Source organism: Chiroxiphia lanceolata, chromosome 6 (assembly GCF_009829145.1).
Source record: "Chiroxiphia lanceolata isolate bChiLan1 chromosome 6, bChiLan1.pri, whole genome shotgun sequence".
Classification (NCBI taxonomy): domain Eukaryota; kingdom Metazoa; phylum Chordata; class Aves; order Passeriformes; family Pipridae; genus Chiroxiphia; species Chiroxiphia lanceolata.
The window spans coordinates 27,684,175-27,707,033 of NC_045642.1; the positions used below are offsets into that span (position 1 = coordinate 27,684,175).

The window sequence follows — 22,859 nt, forward strand, 5'->3', positions numbered from 1 at the left end:
CTACTTCTTATGAAAAGCTAGTAGGTTGTTTTTTTCATAAAGTGGTGGAAAAGCTAGTAGGTTGTTTTTTTCATAAAGTGGTGGAATTGGATTCTTAAAGAAAACTGTGTGGTGGTTTGAGCCACCACAAAAATCCAAAATCCAATTTCCAGGCTTCCCCCACCCCTTCCCACAATTTTATCTCAACACCAAAGAGAAACTTTCAGGCAAGAGGCTTCTATAGGGGAAAAGGGGAAGTATATATACATTTATTTCACACAAATAAATATACTGTACAAGCTAAAAGCAACTATATATATAATATTACACACTTCTATCAGCCCCTTTAAGCTTCTCCCTTAATTCAGTCCAGGAAAAGCCCTTCAGGCTGATAGGTAACCAGTCTTTCTCTCGTGGGAGTGTTCAGGGAACCTGATTCATTCCCCCCACCAACCTCCAGCTGTTTGCTGAAGTCTTTTCTTCCTCATGAAGTCCAAGAAGATAGCTCTGAGTGCTTTCTCCTTGGTTCTGTGCCATCTCTGCTGTGTGATTCTCTCTCTCATACCTCGGTTCTGTACTGTATCACAGTACGCATCCTGGAACGTTCATTCCTTCTCCGAGTTTTCGGCTGTCCTCCATTTTAAATCACTGCAAGGACATCCTCTGGGCCTTTCTCTGGTCCCTCTCCGATTTCACCTGGGGTTATCTCCCTGGCACCGGGCTGCATTCTGCCCGTCCACTTTGGCTCTGCTCCAATGCTGAGCCTCCCCTCTACAGTGAGAGGGAAAAGAAGAAGCCCCCTCCACAGTCTAGCTGCAAAGGTGGGGGGAAGAGGGCTTGGCTCCTCTCTCCCGCTTACCTTTAGGTGCTGTGAGTCCTTCCCTCATAACACACACTCACTCCAGTGTTGCCTTCAACCCTGGCTTAGGCCAGAGTTGTGGGCCACAGGGCCCCCCCCTTCCCCCCAGAGGGGAAAAAAGGGGGCCCTGCCACCCGTGGGCCTTTCTTACACCCACACCCCCACACAGCAGCAGACAGACAGACCGATTGCCAACAACTTCCGCCAGTTGTGTATATATGATTTTTCACAGGAGCGAACAAAACAAGCAGTGATTGGCCCTCCAGGGGAAACTGCCCTGGCACCCAATCACCTCTAGGCCCCCTGGCTCCCGGGGGGGGGGGGGGGGGGGGGCAATTTTCAAACCATGACAAACTGGTTGCCTGTTAAGTGATGGATCACATCCATCCTTTGAATAGCTACAAATAGGGAACTAGATACCTCTCTTAGTATCTTATAAAAGAACCACTTACTGCTAATCTTAATTTTGGCTGTTACGTTGAAGTGTAGCTGTTACCAACAGCTGACAGACCCAAGTACCTAAGTGAGGGCTTTCAGCTTAATACTACTTATTAAAGTGAAAACAGCAGGAGTTACACCAAATGAACTGATTTTTTGAAAATAATTTACTAAAATATACAAGTACATTTTCCTTTTCAGTATAAGTTACATAATTGTACACATTTTTACCTCTTTCTAGGTGCTTTTGGTAGTAAGGCAGCAGCAGTGAGCTGATGACTAAAACCTTCAGCATTGCTCTGTACAGAAGGAGTCAGTGCAAGGATATTATATTTTCTAGCAATATACATTTTTAGTAAATACATTGAAGTTGAACCTAGTTTTTATTCAATAAAGCTCAAGCAGAAGTGGGCTGTAGTGCAATTTTCGCTTATGGGAAAAGAAAGCCTATACAATAAAATATGAATGAAGGATGCTCAAATCACAATTTGTTTACTGGAAGCTGTTAATAAAACATTTAACCACAACTACTTGTGCTTCATAAAAAAAATTCATACAGGTTATAAATTAAAACCTTGCCTATAGAAGTTCTTCTCTGTAGAATAGTGCTTACTGCAAGACATACAATGCTTTGGTGGTAGAACTTCCATGTGCTATCATGGAAAAATGTTTCCAGAAGAAATAATCCTCTTACAAATCAACAGCCATGACAAAAGGGAACTGGCAACTTTGAAATGCTCATTCCCTTTCTCTGTGAAAGAACAAGCCGTGACAAAGGAGAACACATACTGTGTTAAAAGCTATTGTGGCACAAAAATCAAAACTGGCCCCTGGGTAGGTTCATCAGTTCAATACCTATGTTCTCTAGTTCAAGTTTATTCAATGCAGCCTTAACAGGCTCTATCAGTCTACTAGAGGAGGAGTACTCTGATCATTTCCTTCATCCGTCTTGGTTTAAGTCAGTGGAGCAGGTCCTTCTAGTCTCTCTTCTTATTAAGTAACATACCGGGTCAGAATAATGATCATGCAAACTTCTTCTTTGTAGCTGTAAATCGTTCCATGTACTACAAAGAAAACAAAAACCATCTAAGATTCATAAATTAATAGAGGATTTGTTACTGCTAAAAGCAGCTAAGCTTCTGCACTCAGACTCAAAAACATTCTGCATCTAAAGCATATTTTTATATCCCAGATGTAACCATTAGAGCTTTAATTTCAAACAAACAAAAAACTCCCCAAAAATTTATGCCATTTCCTGCAATTCAAGTCTCAAGTGTTAAAGATGAACTAATGTTAAATATGAAGCATCCATTATATTTTGTCCCATCAGAAGACACACACCTGTCATCATTAGCTGCCCTTTAAGAGATGCTGATGAAAATCATTAATCCTGAATCCTATGAGAAAGCTAATATTTGAAGAACTCTTGATATTCTTTTTAGAGATAAGCTGTGAATCCAATACCAGTGACAATACCAATATACTATTTTGTGCTTTTATTCACCAGCATAAATGCTTAGTATTCTGAGGAGGTAGGGGGTAAGGACTTCACTTGATAAAAAAACACAAAACAAAAAAACCCCAACCAACCAAAAAAACCCCAAACCAAACCAAAAAAAAAAAACACACAAAACCCCCCCAAAACCAAAACCAAAACCAACAAACAAAACAAACAAACAAAAACAAACACACAACCCACAAACCTTGTCATAACCTTCCAGTTCTCTGAGTTTCTTGATTTCAAAAAGGTTGCCTTCTACTGCAAGCAGTGAGATCTGGGAATCACTAAGGATACTTTGAGGAAGCATGCTGAGTTCTAGACAGTTTTCTTCTAAACGCAAGACTTTGAGGCGTGGACAGTGGGATATCTGCACTGAGATCTGGGAAATCTTGTAGAAATAAACAGAAAAGAGAAATCAGATTAAAATGGTAGTGATCCATGATCATTAAAGTGACTTGTTTCAGACTTATACAGAACAATTACCATGTTGTAAATATAAACTACATTAACTAGTTAGAATGTGTAAGCAACAAATTATCAAAAATCCAAGTAATTTTTTTTCTTCCATGATTACAGGCAACCTACACATATATTTACCACATTCCTACTCAAGAACTGTTCAAATAATTTTCTGCCTGACTAAATTCAGGATTTGTTAATCAAAGCAGGCACTTGGGTGTACTGGTACGTAAATTCTAGTTATGATCCCTCATTTGTGTTGTGTCCAGATGTCTTTTAGCTATAAAGTTTTGATACTCTCATCTTATGTTCCATGGATGTACTAAGTCCAAGATAAACCATGTTCTAAACTAGGTAATATCTCAGTTACCAGACCTGATTCTGATTCAAATTGAGTTCGATAGCCTGCAATTCTCCCACACTGTCGGGCACATTTTGGATCTGGTTTTTCGAAAGATCTACCACATCCAAGTGGCGAAGACCACAGAGTTGTGTAGGCACAGTCCGAAGCTGGTTTCCAGAAAGGCTCAGGGTTTTGAGAGCTGAAAGTTGTCCAAATGCAGCCGGTAACTGCCTCAGGTGATTGCCATTCAAGTGTAGTGTTTCCAGTTTTTTCAGTTTACACAACTCCTCAGGTAAAGCATCTAGAAATAAATGACAGAACAAACATATGACCTGAACTAAGAGCAGTAAACATTAATACCTCTTTAATTCAAATAAGCTTCTGCGTGGAGAGCAGTACTCTATTAAAGTAATTTCTCACAGACTTCCTCCCCATTTTCCATTCATCCCTCATTCTGCCTACACAGGTGTATATATAACCTTTAGCACTCCTGAGTTGCACTACAGTCAGTTGCACTATGGAGTCAAAGGTTTGTAAATTATGTTTGTTTCAAAAAGGCAGATAATACCTAATTAATGCATTAAAACCTAGTTTCTTTACCTCATTCTAATTTTTCCATAAAGTTGGATGTTTGTCAAACAGAAGCAGTAACAACCTCTGAATGGCCAGCAACATTGTCTACATCATCATCATCTTCATTACCTGTTCTCTATGCAAGTACTAAACCATATGACACTGTTAAACCCTCAGATCAGACAAGTCATAGAACAAAAACCTTATGATTTTAAGTGCTCGTGTGTCATTGTAAAACATAAGACAACTAAGTTGGCAATTAGTTTTGTAGAGTTTCTGGTTTTGGGGTTTTTATGCTGTACACGAATTCCAAAAATTTCAGTTTAAGTGACTAACCTCCCCATTTACATCCTGTGAGAGTTAAATTTAATAAATTTAGTTTCTGATCAGAAAACACAGGTTTATTATTTTAAAAATCTGTGCAGATATTAATTAGCAGGCATACTCAGTTTGTTGTTGTTTAGAGCAAGGCTCTTCAAAAAGGAAAATTTTCCAATGAGAGGTGGCAAGAGTTCTATTTTGTTGTTCGACAAATCTATTGTCCTTAAGTTGCTTGTTAGCTTCTGCAGATCTTCAGGAAACTATGGGGGAGAAAAAAGATACAGCATTTAAATAGTTGATACAATTTTGAATGTTCAAGTTATATAAAATTTTAACTGGAATTTGGATCACTATTACATACTGTCATATGCATTGCAATGTCCAATCACCATGGTGTGATTGGCAAATTTGCTTAATGCATATTTTTAAAAATATTTTTTCATCTGGGGAAGTAAAAAAGGATATAAAGAAACCACTAATACCGACGAGCAGTAGTTTTTCATCCAAAGTATTAAAATTAAAAAGGGAGAAGGAAGCTTGTTTACACTTGAGTCCTCTTGTGTGCTTCTCTTAAACATGTCTGTCATTTAAAATATCGTACAGCCAGTTAACAATGACATATTTTAGCAGAGTAAGATTGGGAAATTTTTCACTTGCTTTCCTTTTTCAATAATTATGTATAGCATCTTCCTTACTCTTATTTACACCCTGTATCACTTTGGTACTGAGCCTTGAAACTAAGCTAAAAAAAGAAAAACCTGACAATCACCATCAAGGAGTCCTGGTGAATAAGCAAGTGGGTTTGATTCTCCTTTGGTTTGACAGAGAAAAAGAGAGAAGGTAGCACAGTGGAAGAAGACACTTTAGAGAAGTCATGGAAAATTACGGCAATATAGTTATTTTGGCTATCCTGCGACCTGCTGCTTGACTAATGCTTCCAGAACATGGTGTGTTTTTCTGCAGTTGAGTCTAAGTCAAGACAATTTCCAATATAATAAACTCTCAGGATGCTTACAGCCCAATGAACAGACTATTGGTATGACTACAATTAAATACAATCTAAGTATCTAAATGTAACAAATTGTGGAGTATCTTTTTAAGTAACAATATGCTTACAAAATGTATATTTTCCCCTTCAAGCTTATAGCCATTTTTTAAAAAAAAGCATGTCATAACTAACACTTCTTGAACGTATACGCACTCTAAAACACAAGGTCATAAGCATACAAGTGCCCTGACAGATAAATACTCAGTCAGAAGACAATGCAGGCAAAAAGGAAAAAAGAAAATAAATCTTGAAATATTTTCCATTACCATTTGCGAGAAATACATGTATGCAGTGTGTTATGACAATGAGGTGGGAATTTCTCTCCAAAAGTGTCAGTCATGCACACAAACAGCCATGTTTCCCCTACTGTTACATTACCTCAGTAAGTCCCTTTCCAGTCAGCTGAAACACACCAGTTTTCTGTGCTGTCTCCAGGTGGGCTTTTAATGCACTGTTGCCCATCCTAGCAATTCTCTGTCAAGCACACGGCATTCGAGTGACAGTCTCAGCCAGTTTCTCTGTTACTCTGTGCTAGAGAACTGCAATCCAAAGTCTCTGTGATAAAGCAAATGTAAGAAGTCATTTTATGTGCACTCTCTCCAACACTACAAGCATTTCAGCACACTGAAACATTTCACTGCTGCGTTTTCATCTCCTTCATAACTAAAACCTACTCAAAGATCTGCCTAGCTTAAGGTGCCTTCATTCATAGCAGTTTTACTATGGAAACGATGTAACAAGCACAGTTAAAACTAAGTGGAAAAGCTCCACATTTCGCCTTTCAGCGCCCTGTAGCGTAAGGAGATTCTCCACGAAAACTGGCCGTGATTACTGCGGCACCTACCAGCCCTGGCCTGCCGACAATACTACGGTTTTATCTGCGTTTTTGGAAACATTTATTCTATTTAATAGAGAACTGACTCCTCTGCCGTGGCCCTGTTTGCAGACACACGACATCCATCTTCGTTACCCCAGCAGGGTTTAATCCCAGGACGCGAGAGTCACAGGCCGGAGGATTAGTGCCGTGTTCGCAATGGGAAATAAAGCCTGGGACACTTCTTAAGCAGCCGGCACGGGGAGCACGATAGGAGAGAAGCGCTCCCGGCGCCACGGCAGCAGCCCCCGCCCCAACCCCTTCGCGGCTGCTCGGGCCCCGACCCCAGCCCCGTCGGGGGCAGCCGGGGACAGCTGGCGGCAGCCAAGTCGGGCCAGGCCCGGCCCGGCCCAACCCACCTGTCCGGGCTCCGCACGCAGACGTTCCGCAGCGGCGGAGCCCCCGCACGGCCCCCTCGCTCCGCCCTTCCAGAACCTCCGCTTCAGCGGCGCCCACCGGCTGCCCGGAACCGGACGCGCGTTCAATTTCCTGCCACGCCCAGCATGGCGGCGGGCGGGCTCTCCCTGTCGGAGGCGTCCCACCGGGAGACTGGAAAGCCCGGCGGGCTAGAGAGGTGCTGCCGCGCACTCGCAGCCGTGGAGGCCGCCAGGCCCTGCCCCCACAGGGTGGACGAGCCCAGGCTGGAGCTGAGCTCGGGGCTGGACGTGGGTAGCCATGAGGAGCGGAGCGGCTCCCGCCCGCTCTGGAAGCCCGGGCAGCCCTCGGCGGCGGCCGCGCTGCTGGAGCGGTGCCTGGCGGCGGGCGCCGTGACTCAGGTACCACCCGGGGCCGGGGGACTGCGCAAGCTGTCGGCAGCGGGCAAAAGCGACGCGAAATAATGCTTGCGTCCTATGGGTTGTTCGGGCGAAACGTACTGTATCGCGTAGCGCAGGAGCATCAATAACTTTAAACCATTAAAAGCCATTATTGAGAATGTGCCTGGTACGTTCTTGCTGCCGACTGTGTGTTTTCCCACTGTTTTCTTTTTACAGGAGACATTGGATTTAACTCGCAGAGAAACGCCATGCTTTGTGAAATTCTCAGAGATGGAAAAAATGGCAAACATGCAAGCTGAAATCAATGAGGTACAGCCTTTACTGTTGTCAGTGTACACTCAACACTTTAGTACTTGGAAGTAGTACAGAGTTCCCAATGAAGTATCAGGCTGCCATGTGCCATGTTTCGTGTTTTGAGGGTTTTTTAACAGTTCAGCTCTTTAACAGTTGGTTCTTTTTTTCCTTAGTGGACTGAGTTGTCATAATGGTAAGAACAAAACTATGAAACAAAAGTTTTTACTGTAAGTAGAAAGACTCAGAAAGCTGCACCTTTAACTGAAGTGTTACCTGAAGTGTTCTGAAGAAACTGAAAAGTAAATAAAAATTTGTAGCTGACTTCAATTCACAGAAATGTATTTCTTTATAGGCAACTAGACCATTTTGTTGGTTACCAGGAGGTAACCTCAGTCATTTCCTACTGCCTGAATTGACTGTTGGCTTGTATTTTATAATGTTGTTTTAGACACTATATAGATTATGAAACTTGCTTTGTAGGAGAGACATGGATTTGAAGGGTGATTAAGGAATTGGCTGGATGAAAACAGCCAGCAAGTTGTGGTCAATGGCTCTATGTGCAGGTGAAGGCTGGTGACAAGTAGTGTCCCTCAAGGCTCTGTCTTGGGACTGGTGCTTTTTAATATCTTTATCAATGGCATAGACAGCGAAATCAAGTGCACCCTCAGCAAGTTTGCAGGTGACACAAAGCTGAGCAGTACAGTTGGACAGGAGGACAGGATATTATCCAGAGGGGCCTGGACAGGCTTTAGAAGTGGGCCCATGGGAAGTCATCAAGTTCACCAGGTCCAGGTGTAAGGTCCTGCACCTGGGTTGGGGCAGTCTCAGACCTGAGTACAGACTGGGAGATGAGCTCATCACGAGCAGCCCTGTGGTGAAGGACTTAGAGGTTCTCGTGGATGAAGAGCTGGACGTGAGCCAACAGTGTGGGCTCACAGCCCAGAAAGGCAACCTCATCCTGGGCTGCATCAAAAGCACCCAGGAGACTGAGGGAGATGATTCTCCTTTTCTACTCTGTCCTTGTGTCCTTGTTTCCTTTTCTACTATGTCTCTGCATATAGGTCTGGGGTTATCAGCATAAGAAAGACAGTCCAGGGAAGGGCCATGAAGATGATCAGAGGGCTGGAGCACCTCTCTTGTGAAGACAGGCTGAGAGAGCTGGAGTTGTTTGGCAGCCTTCCAGTACTTAAAGGGGGCTTAAAAAAGAGGGAGAGTGATTTTTTACATGAGTAGATAGTGCTAGGACAAGGCAGAATGGCTTTAAACTAAGAGGAGAGATTTAGATTTAAATATTAGGAAGAAATTCTTTACTGTGATGATAGTGAGGCATTGGAACAGGTTGCCAAGAGAAGTTGTGAATGCCCCATCCCTGGAAGTGTTTAAGGCCAGGTTGGATGGGGCTCTGAACAACTTGGTCTAGTGGGTGATATCCCTGCCCTTGGCAGGCATTTGGAACTAGATGATCTTCAAGGTGCCTTCCAACCCAAACTATTCTATGAGTCTATCATAAGTTTCTGTGTTTTAGGAATGAATTACAAGATCTGTCTTTTCCAGCACAAATCACCAATAAGTTGCAAAATTATTTGAGTTGTTTTTTTTAAACAGTTGTTTCCTATTGACTAACTACTACCACCCAGTAGTAGAAACACTTCAGAGGGCATGGGAACATGCTCTCACACAAATGCTCTCTTTCACATGTATGCTCTCATTTTCTCTCTTTCTACTTCCTCCTCCACCCCAAGAGAGTCAACAATATCTGGATAAGTATGTTTAAAATGAATTTTCATTTGATGTTATTATTGTTGTAGATAAAACTGAAAACTGAAATGATGCAGTTGGAGAATGAGACAGCAGACATTACTCACCTTTTTTACTTAGGTAAGTGCAGTTATACCAGAGAAAAACTAAGAGTCTTAAATTACTTAATCAGCAGATTAATATTTCCTCTGAGTATATCACATTTCTAGAAGTTACTGCAGCAGTCATCTCTGGATAGCTTGTTAGAGGTGGTACAGGTTTTATTAGCACCTAAAGAATGTTTCCATACTATTTGAACTTGCACTTTCTGCTGTCTCAGTAGAAGCTCTGTGTGCAACTCATTCTCCATAAAAGTGTGAGAGGGTGCTCAGCTCCCCAGTGTCAGTGGAGCATGAGTTCTGAGATCATCAGTAACCCTTGGCCTGCATGTGCTGCTCTACTTCTTTTCCAGAAACTCAGTGTATTTCTGTTGCATCTGTATGCCCCTAAAATTACTTGCATTTTTAATTTAGCACTTCGGAAGCATTTGTATTCATTTCTTTATTATTTCACACTTTTTACACTATAATTTTATGGATGCTTAAAAACATTTTATCTTGCTACTATTGTGCTAGGCTAATGAAATTTATTGTATTACTTCAGTGCTATGGTATAGTTCAAGAAATTGACTTCATCTCAAATAGAATTTATTTAAAACTATAGATAATGTAAAACAATTAACGTATCTGTATCTCTTTAAAGTAGGTGTTGTGACTTTGAGGTGCATGCTGATACTAAATCACACACACTCCAACAAACACCATTCTGACTAATGTCTCTCTTGCGTGTAAATTGTCCAGTGCAATACATCAGTGTTTTTTCTCTCTCTGTCTTTCTCCAGAAGAAATGTTGCTCTTGTTTTAGCAGGACAGTAGGTTCAACTTTGCAATTTTATTTTATAGGGAAAAAATATGAGATTTTGCAAGATATGAACAGTCACTTGGAAGCTGTACTGAAAGAGAAGAGGGCTCTCAGAAAGAGGTTGATAAAACCCAGATATCAGGAGAGCCTGCCTATTGAAGCTACTTTCCACAAGTAGGCACACAGAAAATAATTGTTCTTTGTTTACGTGAGTCCAAATTAATTTGAACTAGTAGGCAGTAAAAATCACGTGCTTTCATTCATCTTTCCATTGCTAAGAATAGAAATAAAAAATGGTAGCAGAACCTCAGCTAAAAGCTAGTAGTTTAGTCATTGATAAATTCACAGGAAGGTAGTGATACATATTTTTCTGAATATTTACTTAGGTTATTGATGTTGTCTTCAGAAGACTACAGAACAAGTTGCAATGTGTTGTTTTAAACAAATGTGCTAAATGCTTGATTCATTAAGCTTCTCCAGAGCAGGAATTGTTACTTTAGTGTTGAGTATCTTCCTTCCACTGTCACTTGCTCAGAATAAGTGTGAATGATTGCCAGACATGCATAGTGCATGTTTTAAAAATATAGTCCTTCTTCTTATAGTCTAAAAATCTAACCCAGTTACTGAAGAAGTGGATATTACTTCTGTAATTCCTGCCCTAATTGTTGCTGAGAGTCATAAAATAAGTGTGATTGCAGAAAAATTAATTAGATGGTTGGGAACGTGCATAAAACTGGAGAAGAGGACTAAGAAAATCAGGGCAAAGAAATAAGAACTTGTAAGTATTAAATTCTCATTGTTTAGCACAACTTTTGAGTAGGGGGCTCATTCTTGGTTACAGGTGTATAGTAGAGTTGTTGACTGATGCTGTGACTTTCACTGGGAAGCTTGAAAGCCATTTGCAGTCTGTAAGAAGCATCCCTCAGGTACCGAATATGATGAAGAATATGGTGAGTAGCAAAAGAACTGAGCCTGCTGTCTTGTCCAGCATTAAGAATGGAATGCTGTTTAATTGTTTGGGTCACTTTTATGTCCTGCTAGATTGACGGGATATATAGAGATTAAATCCAACCCTTTTCTGCTTTAGGACACCGCTTTGACAAAAACAGAGGTGTTCGTGATGGAATTGGAGGAGCTGACAGAGCAAATACTGAAATGGAGAGAACTGCAAAAAGAAGTGTATTCTGACAGCATACGCAATCGTGCTGAATTGGACTTTGGCTTATATTTAACCTAACAAATCATTTTCCTCAAATAGGATTTCCTCCTTCAAAAAACTACCTTCTTATGGTCTTCTGTGAAAACTGCAACATAGCTGTGTTGTAATCCAGCAGAGACTTTGCAGGTAGTTGTATTTCTGTTATTAAGTAACAGTTCTCCAACTATTTACTGGAAAAGAAGGATAGTGAGCAGTAGCTCACAGGAAGACAGGCTATTGAGAAGCCTGTTAAGGAATTACTTTTTGGAGTAGCTGGATAGGATTCCCTTGGAGGCTGTATCTTCAACGGAAATTTGTTTTGATAATTTCTTATGCATTTGCTCTAGTGTCTTTATTAATTTTTTTAAGAATCTTGATAAGACATTGTATTTTTTATGCCACTTTAATAAAAGCACTAGATTTCAAGAACTCAGTTTCTTGCTTTTTATTTTGTTGCAAAATCCCTTAAATTAAAATTACAGATGAAAGCTTATGCTTCCACAGGAGTTCCAACCACGAAATTAAATTAGTTTCAAGTTACAGTTTATTTTTACTATTATGTGGTTTTGTGGGAAAGCGGGGAATGGACTTGATGATACAAGATCGACCGATTTGCAAACCATACTTCAATGGTAGTGATAAATATATTCTTCAGATCCTCTTTTTCTGTTGCCTGCCTTAATGTCAGTGTCCCCCTTAGAATAAAACTTTTATTCCATGGCTAAGGCCAACAGTTTATCAAAAGCATTGATTGTTCCAGTTTGTAACCTGACTTCTAGATCAGGAAAAGACTGGTTGGTAAAATGTCACTGGCAGGACATATAATATATATATATATATATAAATAAAATATATATATATAAAGCAGGATAGTTGGTTGTCTGTGGAGGATGTCCAGTTTTGTATTCGGGATACGGAGCAGACTGGAAGTGGTGCGGATGTATTCCATTGTACTGTTGTGTCATTTATCTGAATTCTTCATACATCCAGTCTGTTGATCTCTGTTGCTGAAATAGGAGCCCTTTGCTTTTTGAAAGTAACCACTAGGTGGCTCAGTACCACAAGTTTCACAAGTGTATCTGATTATTGCGTTTAAAAGTAGAATTAAGAAAGAAATCTTTGGCTCCTTGTTGAGCACACTCTATTATGACTTACTTGCAATTGGTCTATTTAATATTTGAAATTTTCTGAGAATCCCATTTTGATCTTTTGGACTATATCATTCTGCTGGGTGTGATGACAAGGCATCCAACTTAACAATTCTCTAGCATACTATATAAGTATAACTGACATTCCTCTCTGCTGCTGTTGAGAAAAGTTAAGAGGATAGAAACAATTTTGATTAGGTCAAGCAGAATGTCACTAGATAGAATCTGAGAATATAAACTGGTATTTGAGTCTCCACAGACTTTAGTGGGGTCTTTGTGTGAACACTTGCTATACATCATTGCAGAATTTGTGTACAAAGTCCCATGTCAATGTTGTTTCAGATGTGGAAACAAAAATCTTCCACACAATTGCAGAGGAGCTGACATTTTTACTGAAAATGCTTTGCATATTCTGTGAAGTGGGAAGAAACAGAATCCAGACTTGTGGACTTCTTCAGGATGGGAGGTGGTCATAGGTTGGACTCGATGATCTCAGAGGTCTTTTCTGTGTTTGTGTAAATCAGTGTCCTGTACCTCTATCACAGGCTTAGCCTCTCTCATTGTCTTACAGTGATGATTTGGGTCAGGCAAATTAAAGCTGTTGTAATTTAATAATTTTAGAGTACAGTGAAAACACTTTTAGTTAGTTTGTTCATTATAATTCCTTGAAATACATGTTTTTGCCATATCCCAAAGAGTTAAGCATATTTTTGTTTTTTACTATGTCTGTTACTGAAGAGTTGATTGTGGAGTTGGTAGAGTTTAGCTAATTGCCATTTGCCATTGATGTACCAATTAATTCTTCAGTATGATTTAAAGGGATAAATCTATTGAAGTATACAGTGATTCACAGCTTGTAGATATTCATTTTAGCATCTCTGGGGTGAGTCATGAATGAAGTGCCAGGTCCAAAGGACCCATACTCACTCTGGAAGGTTTCTGAATTGTGGTACCTTTTTCATTTAGATTTAACGTTTCTGGAGCTTAAGGCAAATTGTCTCATGAAAAGAACTATACTTAAAGTCCAAAAAAAATAGTTCAGTTGAAAGGCAATTCAAACAGAAGTTGTTTAAATGTAAAAACAGTAGAGGACTGTAAACCACTCCTATATGATATTCAGATACAGCTCAGTTTATCATAATTTGAAATGCAAAACCAGAAAAAATGCATTTAAAACTGAGTAACAGAACTGGCAAGTGGAATTGTCAAAATAAACAGGAATTGCCTATCAAGCCTGGCATCTTCTTTATGCCAACGCTACTTGCTCTCGCATCTTCACAATAACATCAGTAGCTGATAGGGACAATGTTCTAACAAGAATGTTTTAAAAATCTTTCCGTGGTTCTTATGTTAGTCTAAACACAAACCTTTATCAATGCAACAGTTTGACATTGATTTCAATTATAGTTCTTTGGAAGTTTGAAAATTTTCTTTTAGATCATAAGTACGACCCACACGAATACTGGAGGTTCTCAAAGGAGAAGCAAAAGAAATCTAAAGCACTTGAGGTCTTTCCTTTAGCGCTTATATGGAAGGGATACTTCTCTTGCCTAAATTCCTGTCGAATTAATGTGGAGTGCTTACAGTGCTGGTCCCTAGTGAGCGCCTTCATGGCGGTGCCCGTCTAATCGGACTGTCGGTGCTGAACTCTGAGGTAAGGCCCGCGTTGTTTTGCTGCTGCAAATGAGAATTTCGGGGGGGTGGGGGGAGGAAGCAGTGGTATCCCCGGGGATATAAAATGTGAAATCAACGTCTCTTACTCTGGGGGTCCCACTCTCCCGGGCAGACCTGTTTCAGGCAAAAAACGGGGTTCGGGTGATGGAGAGGCTGCCGTGCGGCTGCTCCGGGCAAACTTTTCCCGAAACGCCCCCTCTCCACTCGCGGAAGTTTCCCTTCCACCCGCTCCGCGGGGGCTGCCTGGGCCGGGCTCTCCCCTCCGGGGCGGGACGGGCGGCTCCACTCCTCCCCGCTCCTCCCCATCCCGGGCGGAGGGCGGGATGAGGGGCCAGGGCGCGGGTGGCCGCGACTGCGGGGCGTGAGCGGAGCCATGGCCAACGTCAAGGTGGCCGTGCGGGTCCGGCCTCTGAGCAAAAGGTGCGGCGGGGCGCAGCCGGGGGCGCGGGGAGGTCGGAGGGGAAGTACCGGGGCGGCTGCGAGGGGCGGCCGCTGCTGCCGGTCCCGTCAGCCGGGACGGGATCGCCGCCGTGAAGCGGCTTAGCTGGGGCTGAGGGAGGGACCGCAGGCGCTGGGGAGCTTGGCGGTACGGCAGGATGACTGGCAGGACGTCTCTCGCCAGCTCGCTAAATAGCTTGGGAAGTTTTCTTGGAAAAGTCACCCAGTGGAGCTGTTAGGGTGACTTCCCACTTCCTGAGCTCCCCAAAATAGGACAATTGTCATCCAGTGTCAGGGAATCTTCCCTTCCCCTTCTGTTGTTGCTGTTTTTTCCAGCGGGAGGCAGAGCCGGATATTCCCATTGTCGCTCAGCTCCGCTCCCTCCCCGGCTTGCTTGGCTCCAATAGAAATCCCAAAAGATGCATGATACGGCTTGAAGGCAACTCCCACAAACAACAAGATGCCGTAGCATCTGTTGTTGTTTGTATATAATACATACTTAAAACTGTGCAGACTTTGAAAATTTGGGGAGGAAAAGAAAGAGAAAAAGCAAGCAACCCAAATTCCAGCGGCTGGTAATTTACTCCTCCTGTTAGAGAAATGCTATAGCACTCCAGATAGGAATGGTTTGAGAAGTGGTACAAGCTCAGTAGTTTAGAGAGGAGGGTAGGATCAGAAAGGTGGGCAGCCTCCTTCACGTGGCAGAAACTAATCTAATGCTGAAACAGAAATGCTTGTATGAAGGTGAGAGTGGAAACTCAGGGAGTAGTACAGGGAGAGGCTGTTAAGTAATTCCATTGACTCAACTTGTGATGGTGTGACAAATGGGATATGGAGGGAGGCAGAGATGAGTCTTGTGGTATTTGACCCCAAAGGCAATAGGCCATTTGTTCCTTCTACTGTGCTTCCACAACTGAGATCAGCAAAAGCATTTCAAGATGGATTTTAATATTTTATAAATGGAAAGGGGCAAGTGGCTGGATATTCTCTGTGAAAGGTCTGACATGACAACTTGCTTTTTAGCCTTGAACAAAATTTTCCAAATGTAATGACTTTGAGGCAAATACCAAATATGTGAAGGCTTAAAGTAACGTTGATAGACATGGAAGGGACTAAAGTTCTCAGTGGGGTTAAAGGCCTGCTCTTTTCCAGCTTCTTATACTGCTTCCATACTGTCATCACACAAACCTCTCACCGTCACTGTACACACACTCTGCAATTGACTCTGACAGGTACCCATGTTGCCACAGCTCCTAGGATCTCTTAGAGGTTTTAAGAAGGAAGACTTCCTGCAGAAAAGAATTCAGTTCAACTAGATTGAAGTACTGTAATATGTACAATCTCAATTCTAGCCAAAAATATTAAACTTGGCTTTTTAAGAGTGCCAAAAATTAAAATGCTGCAGGCTAAAGCTAGAACTCAAGATTGGTTGTTTCTAGACTATCATGCAAACTTCCTCATTGCTTCTTTTCATTTAATTTACAACAGCACATGAACATTCATTTTGCGTCTTAAAATGTACTGAATATTCAGATATTAAAAGATGTTAATGCAGGAGTTCTCAAAATCCTGCTTTCTGTTTAAAGTTTCTATCTTTTATAAACTGTGTTAATTACATCTGCAACTTGTTATTTGCATAAGGCAAAGAGTGGTCGTTTTGTTCTGTGTCTATATGACACCCATCACAATGACAGAGAGGTCCTATGCACAAATAATCCCTAATACTTATAAAGCCAGTACAGTTACAGAAAATGAAGTTTTTCCTTTGCCTAAGCTTTAAATAGCTTTGCAGTCACTGTTCTTCATAATGCTATCAGTCATTCTGTAACAGACTAAATGATTTTTTTTATCACCAAAATGTAGTTCTGGGAGTACATTCACTCAAATATGTTCACTGGAGTAACATTGCTTTAAAAGTCTTTATTACACATTTACTATTCTACATACTAAAAAAGATTTGTTACTTTGTGTTACATGGATACTTGTTCTGTTTAAATACATTTCCCTCTCACAATGAAATATGGAAGCCTGAATGGGTGCTATAAATTGACTATAGCAATATGTAATAATCAAGTATTAAATAGGATCTGGAAACTGATGAATCCGTTAATGGTTTGTTTCCAGACATCTTAATGCTTGGTCTATTGGATGTGAGACTTTTGTAAGGAAAGTGTAATGTTATTTTTGGCTGTCAGTCAGAAGCTGTTGATGGAAACACTTTCAATGCTAGCATGTAACTATGTGAACTATGAATGTTGTTGCCTTTTCTTTCTTGACTTCTTTGTGGAGTATGCCAACACCGCAGTCTGTAGTGGGGTGCTGCGATAGCAGACCTCACCCTCAACACCTGGTAGTAATGTGACTGGCTGAGAAAGTATTCCAATCTGTGTCTACAGCTCTCCTTGTTCCTGGGTAGCTCTCTTAACACTGTGTTGGGTATTTGTATGCTACAGAAATACCTGCAGTGTTGGACATGTCCTCTTACTATTTATGGCCAGCAGAAACCAATACTAGTTTTTATGTGCTGCTAATTTCAAACATGTTTGTCCCTTTGTTGTGGTAACTCATCGCAATTCTAGTACTTTGTTGTGACTGCTGATTGCTATTGTAGTGTATCTCAGCGCTGTGTTATGTGAGAGGAGGGAGGGAGGGCTGTTTGTGCATGGGAGGCCCTCTGGCAGGGGAACGATCCATGTGTCTAAGGCAGTATCGTGTTGGGACCAGGATGGAGCACAGCTACCTCATGCCTTTCCCTCCATGATCCACGTCTTCTGTTCTCTATCCAGCTGGTCTCAATTCATTTGTTTGTACCCAGGATTCAGTCCCTTATCACAGTGTAGTTTGAGAGCTGCTACATAAACAGTCTTAGAGTGCTCTGTACCACAATGAAGAGCCTCATACATTTCTATAGGATTCTCTTTCTGGCTGCACTAGAGAGTACAAGACCTTGCATTCCTTCACAGATTGTGGATTGAGTAAAATCATTCACAGCAAGTTTGTTTAGTTCAATTGTAAAGTTATAGTGGTGTTAGTTAAAAATTTGACACTAGGGCATTCAAATTGCCTTGTGATGCTTTATGAAGGCTTTAAAGTACTTTGCTGGGCCCGCCCTGAAGTTTGGGAGTTACTTGTGCAGGACCCAGCCAAACAGAAGACATATTCTGCTGTTGAAATATCGTCTCCACTTTTCGGCTGCCTCTGTGGCCTGGAAAAGGAGAGAGTGGCAAAGAGCTCTGATTTGGCAGTCTTTCCTGGTGTCTTTGATAACTCACAAATGAACTTTCCTATCCTCTATGAATCTCACAGACCTGTCACCTGAAAGAGATGATAAACAGATTAAGTAACGCGAAAGCTGCCTTTTGCCTTTTTCTGCTTTGTTTCTGAGCTGTAACTTGAAGTCTTCTGGCCAGCTCTTTATTCCCCAGTCCCTTCCAGAGTTCCTGACCTTGTCATCCACACTCTGGCAAATGAGAGCATCAAAGAAATGTCTGGGTAGTCCCAGGTTTCAAAACTGAACCACACTTCCAGCTGTGCAGGTATTTAGTATGACAGTCTGAGCTGCAGCAATTGTTTTCCTCATTACTGCTGCTCTGTATGACATAGTCCTCTAATTGTCTTCCTGGCATGCAGCAGTTAATGAGGCTTGAGGATGGGATGTGGGGAAGGAGTTAAGTTTGGGTTCCTAAGAACTCAGGTGAGTAAGCCTGTGTCTGAGAGGGAATTGTAGGGGAAGTTTGTCACTTTAAGTTCCCAGAAATTTGCTTGGTGTGCCAGACTTGAACAGTGTTCTGAGCGTAGCTGCACTGAATAGATGAGAAAGGACCTCAACTGATGGGTGCATTATGATGTGAATATTTAAAATCCATTTCTATTCAGAAGGAAATCTCTGTGCAAAAATAAAATTACTTTCAGATAATTTTGGAAATGATGCAAAGTAAATCACTTTTGGTTTTTGCTGGGTATGTCTTCATTAATCTGCTGCAGGATCAGCTTCATTAACTAATCTCTCTGCTGTGCTCCACCTTCTTTGTTCATTGTAATCACATTATGGTAAGCAGAAGGAAGAATTATTTTGTAAGGAACATTTGTTGCTGTTGCTGTTTTATAGACTGTGCTATTAGCTATTTTACATGTTCACATGTAACCACAAGACTTAGAGCAAGGTGGCCTACTGCTAACGAGAGTGATAACTTTTAATAAATTTTGTAGAAAACATTCCTTGAATCTTATGCATAACAGATGTTAAATGCTTTATCAAAATAAAATTAACATCAGATTGGAAATTGTTGTTGTTCTCCTTATACCCACCAAAACAAATTTTAAAATCCTTTTAAAATCTTTGTTCTTCACTAGTTGCTCACTGCTGCTCTTTTTAAGCAGTTTTTGAACCAATCTCCTTCAGGTTGTTGTATTTCAAATGTATTTGATGCAAGTGTATAATGACAGAAGATACTGGCATCATTAGTATTCATATAATTTTTTTTTTTACAACTTCAATCTCTGCTTATGTTAGCTTTTCTGTGCTGTTTGAGTAGTCTTTAAAAATATATATAAATTTAGGAAAAAACAGGTAACAGGTAAGAGCAGAAAACACCTTTTAGCTTGCTTAGGACTGCTACGCACTTCTCATGCTATTTCAAGGTTTAGACTAAGGCAGGCTATTGAACGCAGTATAGTGAAGTGTCTTTCTTATCCCTGACCTGGTTTCCTTACCCTTTTCAACTGTATATTTTCATAGATATATACCATGTGACCTTGGTGCTGTCACCCTCTCACACCTAGAGAAATGGCAGGCTTTTATTTACTTTCATCTGCTGTGATAGTTGAGTGAGTGTTTGTTCCTCTGTGTCCCTCTGTTACACAACAGTCCCTTTCTTCAAGTAGTGGTAGTTGAACTCTGTCTCAAAAGCCATGGGTTTTGGGATTGGTACCTAATGGTGTGAAAGAACTATCTCAGGCCTTCAAGGGTCTTTTGCTGTCTGAAAATCTGTACAAACTGCATTGTTTATGCATTGCTCATGATTTCAAGCTGTTTTTCCACAGCAGAGCTGGGATTTTTAAAAGAAAAGTTGAGATTTTAATTTTGCTTTTATAAAGAAAGTCCCTCCCCCAAACAAATGTATTTTAACATTTGTGTATCCTGTTAAGGCTATCTTGACACCTTCCCCCCCCCCCTCAAATGAGTTATTTCTTTTACTTAGTCTATTATTTGAAGTTTCGTGTAAACTGTCATTGAGGTGGCTGATCTTTTCTCTTAGCATCTGCACTTGGCATTAGCAGGTGGTTTTCATAAGCCGCATCTGTGTTTTGATAAGTGTACTGCATCAGCAGCTTTTACCAGATGTATTCTTCCTGCAGTTGCGTGAACCAAGTTTTCTAACTTTGGTAAAGGGCAGACATTCTAGCTTCTTAAAAGACCAGGACTCTGCATGTCCTAAGTGGCCACCACTGCCTGTTCCGTGAAGATGCTACTTCTGCTCAAGCTGTGTGACAATACTGTGCCTGTACTCATTTAAGCCAGGAGCATCAGGTGCTAGCTACTGATGGTTTACTTCCCAGAGTAAAAGGCTGTCTCTTATCTTGTTGCCCAGGTGAAACCAGTTACAACAAGGTCCTCAAATACCAACAGCAAAACCAGCTTTTGGAAGCCTTCTATTTTCTTCTAGATTTTTACATTTTCATAGAACACATTTCCTCACAAGTCCTAAGAATACTTTATGAGTGTAAAGTGTTTTGGAGCAGGGATCAGACTTTTGTATATGCAGTAAAGAAAAAGGGGGCACAATGGCATTAAAGAACCTGGCCAGAGCCATGTCTTTGCTGGGTGGTTTTGTTCTCTAAGATCACAAAGTGTAATATGACATGACTTCATGTGTAGAGATTGCATCTCCCCTGGGGAATGGTGCAGTGGTTGGCTGCTAGTCTTTGTGCAGTACATGGTGAGACATCACCACTGTGCACAGAGAATGTATGTGAGTTTTGGGCAGGGTTTCCACAGTTTCCCTTTCTTTAGTCCAATGCTTTATGTGAACTTTAAAAAGCAGTGCACTTCACAAATTTTATTACCACCTTCCTATTTGTAGCATAGATTTAAAAGAAAATAAAAGTTTTGTAGAATTGAAGGGTTTACTGTAGTAGCTGCTTTTAATAAAATGAAAGAGGTACCAAAGCAAGAGGGATGAGACAGTGCCTCACAGCATTCAGTGTCACAGTCATTTATTTAACTATGATTGCAGATTGAAGTTCTGTCCAGGTGGAATGAGAACTTGTATCCAAATTCTGGTTTGCATGGAAAATATGGCATTTGCACAGAATTCCGTTGATGCGAAAGTGTGAATGATACTATGTCATTGTTCAGTATACAGCTGGGAAATCAAGGCTGGATGAAAGTGGACTGACTGGACTGTAGCTTTGTTTTAAATCCTCCTTATTTCATGCTTCTTTAAATGCTGGTGGTATGATAGATTAAAAGACTTCCTCTCCTCTTCCCTCCTCCCCTCAATGCCTCTGCATGAAAGGAAAGCATCATTATTCCACAGCGATTCAAAGCACCACTCTATCATCAGGAGTATTTCTGACTCGTATTTATCAAGGAAGATGCCTGATGCTCCCGTTCCAGCAGTTAAAGAGTTTAGGGGTGGTGCAAACAGGAACACTCTTCTTGTACTGTGCCATTGCATGGACAGGATTACAGAGCTTACTGTGACCGAAGGGCCCATCCTGTGCTTTGTCTCCTAGCTCATGAATGTATATCAGAAGTCTGGTAAGATGAAGTAAAGACTTTAATGGTTTTAATAGGGCTGTATCTGAAAAGAGTACTGACAATGCCTCATGTTTGTCTGCACCAAATATTCGTATTTTTATAGTTACATATAATTTTCAAAGAAGACTAGGGGGAAACCATGCAAGGATGATGGTAATCACAAGGAATGGTGATTTTTGACTCTCAGATTGTGTTACATTGTTAGAGCCAATGCAGCTGGGAGTAGTTTCAAAAAATTACTTGAGCAGTATGTCTAGTATAGCAGCATGCTGTCTTGGTGAACTCTGTGTACTTGGCTTCGATATAGATTTTAGAATTATTTATAAACATCTGTTCTGAATTTGGTAGGAGGATTGTTGACTGGGTGTGCACTCCTGTTTGCAAGACACAGCAAAACAGTTTTGACTTTTGGATACAAAATGGTATTGAGTAATAAGAATAATGAGAAACACTGAAAACAAATTTTAGGTAAATTTACTTGATTGTTGATAGTTTTATTTTTTTTTTTATAAAAAATCCTGCATTACCCAAAGTGAGGTTTTTCATACTAATAGCACCTCAACTTTCACAGGTTACAGCAGCAGGTATAAGGATATATATTATGCTGATGTTGCAGAGGGATGCTGTGTTTGGGAAAGTTCTTGTTGTAGGTACCTTAACTTGTCAGTAGAGTGCAGAAGCTCTAATGGCTGAAAGCTTTGGCATTCCTGTCTACAATTTTTGATGGAGCAGCATGGACTCTTAATGCTCTTCTCATTGCACCTTTTTTCTCTCAACACCTGCCTCCTCACCCCATTTTGTCTGGGATAGTGTTCTCTGAAGCAAAATTTAGAATGAGCCCTGCATTGTCTGTTTCTTTGTTCCCATGGCCAAGGCCAGTCCCTCAGGAGGTGCAAAGATGGCAGCTTGTCAAAGATACTTCTGTCAAGGCCACCAATAAATAAGGGGCAGAGACATTGTACAGTATACTGTAAATGGAAAGGAAAAGAAAAATCTAACTCAGGTTTTCCCCGCAAAATCTTTAGACCTCATGACCAAGAAAATACTTGGGTTAGATTTGCTTCAGGATTATATATAAGCTGCTTACATGGTGATTGCATAGGTATGCCGTTAGAAGGCACAAAGTATCCTAGGTACAAGTGAAGGTAGTTTGGTAAATGTGTACCCTACCTGTAGGCTATCATAGGTATCGATCACATCCTGGCAAGTGATGGAATCCACGAGACAACAGCAGTAACTACTGGCATATAGTCTGCCATACTCACTGCAGGTCTGCTGTAGCTGTATTTTGTGGTTTTGGTTGTGTTTGTAAGCAGGATGTGGAGATGCACTCCATGAGAGTAAGCCACAGAAGGGTAGAAAAACCCCCAAAACCCTGAAGTCAATTGTTCAAAAAACCCCAGAACCTACATGATTGCCCAGATCAGCATGAAAAATCTCTCGATGCGGGGAGCGATTGATAATATTGCTGTACTGCTTTTGAGGTACTGTCTCGGCACAGATTGAGTTTGGAGT

General features: G+C 41.0%; 3 protein-coding genes across 3 annotated transcripts in view; 2 read left to right on the forward strand and 1 right to left on the reverse strand.

Annotated features, from left to right (window-relative positions):
- Positions 1-1,425: 1,425 nt before the first annotated feature.
- LRRC57 (leucine rich repeat containing 57) lies at positions 1,426-6,885 on the reverse strand. The gene is made up of 6 exons (XM_032689816.1): positions 6,755-6,885; positions 5,900-6,076; positions 4,598-4,733; positions 3,612-3,880; positions 2,980-3,165; positions 1,426-2,340 (listed from the first exon to the last, which is right to left on the reverse strand). The coding sequence occupies exons 2-6, from the start codon at positions 5,981-5,983 to the stop codon at positions 2,299-2,301; spliced, it is 717 nt and encodes a 238-aa protein (XP_032545707.1). The 5' UTR covers positions 5,984-6,076; positions 6,755-6,885; the 3' UTR covers positions 1,426-2,298.
- Positions 6,761-11,747, forward strand: HAUS2 (HAUS augmin like complex subunit 2). The gene is made up of 6 exons (XM_032689815.1): positions 6,761-7,171; positions 7,388-7,480; positions 9,274-9,343; positions 10,165-10,297; positions 10,965-11,073; positions 11,211-11,747. Exons 1-6 carry the CDS (start codon positions 6,899-6,901, stop codon positions 11,358-11,360), a joined length of 828 nt encoding a protein of 275 aa, XP_032545706.1. The 5' UTR covers positions 6,761-6,898; the 3' UTR covers positions 11,361-11,747.
- Positions 11,748-14,482: 2,735 nt separating this feature from the next.
- The window catches only part of STARD9 (StAR related lipid transfer domain containing 9), a 100,962-nt gene continuing 92,585 nt past the window's right edge, over positions 14,483-22,859 (forward strand). Inside the window, exon 1 of the mRNA XM_032689744.1 lies at positions 14,483-14,563. Within this exon, the coding sequence (XP_032545635.1) occupies positions 14,517-14,563 (47 nt within the window). The 5' untranslated portion in view covers positions 14,483-14,516. The remainder of the gene's footprint in view (positions 14,564-22,859) is intronic.

What these genes read in the sequence shown, in the direction of transcription:
- HAUS2 (XM_032689815.1), top strand. Translation starts at nt 6,899, where the DNA reads ATGGCGGCGGGCGGGCTCTCCCTGTCGGAGGCGTCCCACCGGGAGACT. An exon ending in CGGCGGGCGCCGTGACTCAG is followed by an intron (nt 7,172 to 7,387) that starts GTACCACCCGGG and finishes TTCTTTTTACAG; the next exon opens with GAGACATTGGATTTAACTCG. An exon ending in ATTGAAGCTACTTTCCACAA is followed by an intron (nt 10,298 to 10,964) that starts GTAGGCACACAG and finishes TCTTGGTTACAG; the next exon opens with GTGTATAGTAGAGTTGTTGA.
- LRRC57 (XM_032689816.1), bottom strand. Translation starts at nt 5,983, where the DNA reads ATGGGCAACAGTGCATTAAAAGCCCACCTGGAGACAGCACAGAAAACT. An exon ending in TCTAAACAACAACAAACTGA is followed by an intron (nt 3,881 to 4,597) that starts GTATGCCTGCTA and finishes ATTTATTTCTAG; the next exon opens with ATGCTTTACCTGAGGAGTTG. An exon ending in TCAATTTGAATCAGAATCAG is followed by an intron (nt 3,166 to 3,611) that starts GTCTGGTAACTG and finishes TATTTCTACAAG; the next exon opens with ATTTCCCAGATCTCAGTGCA.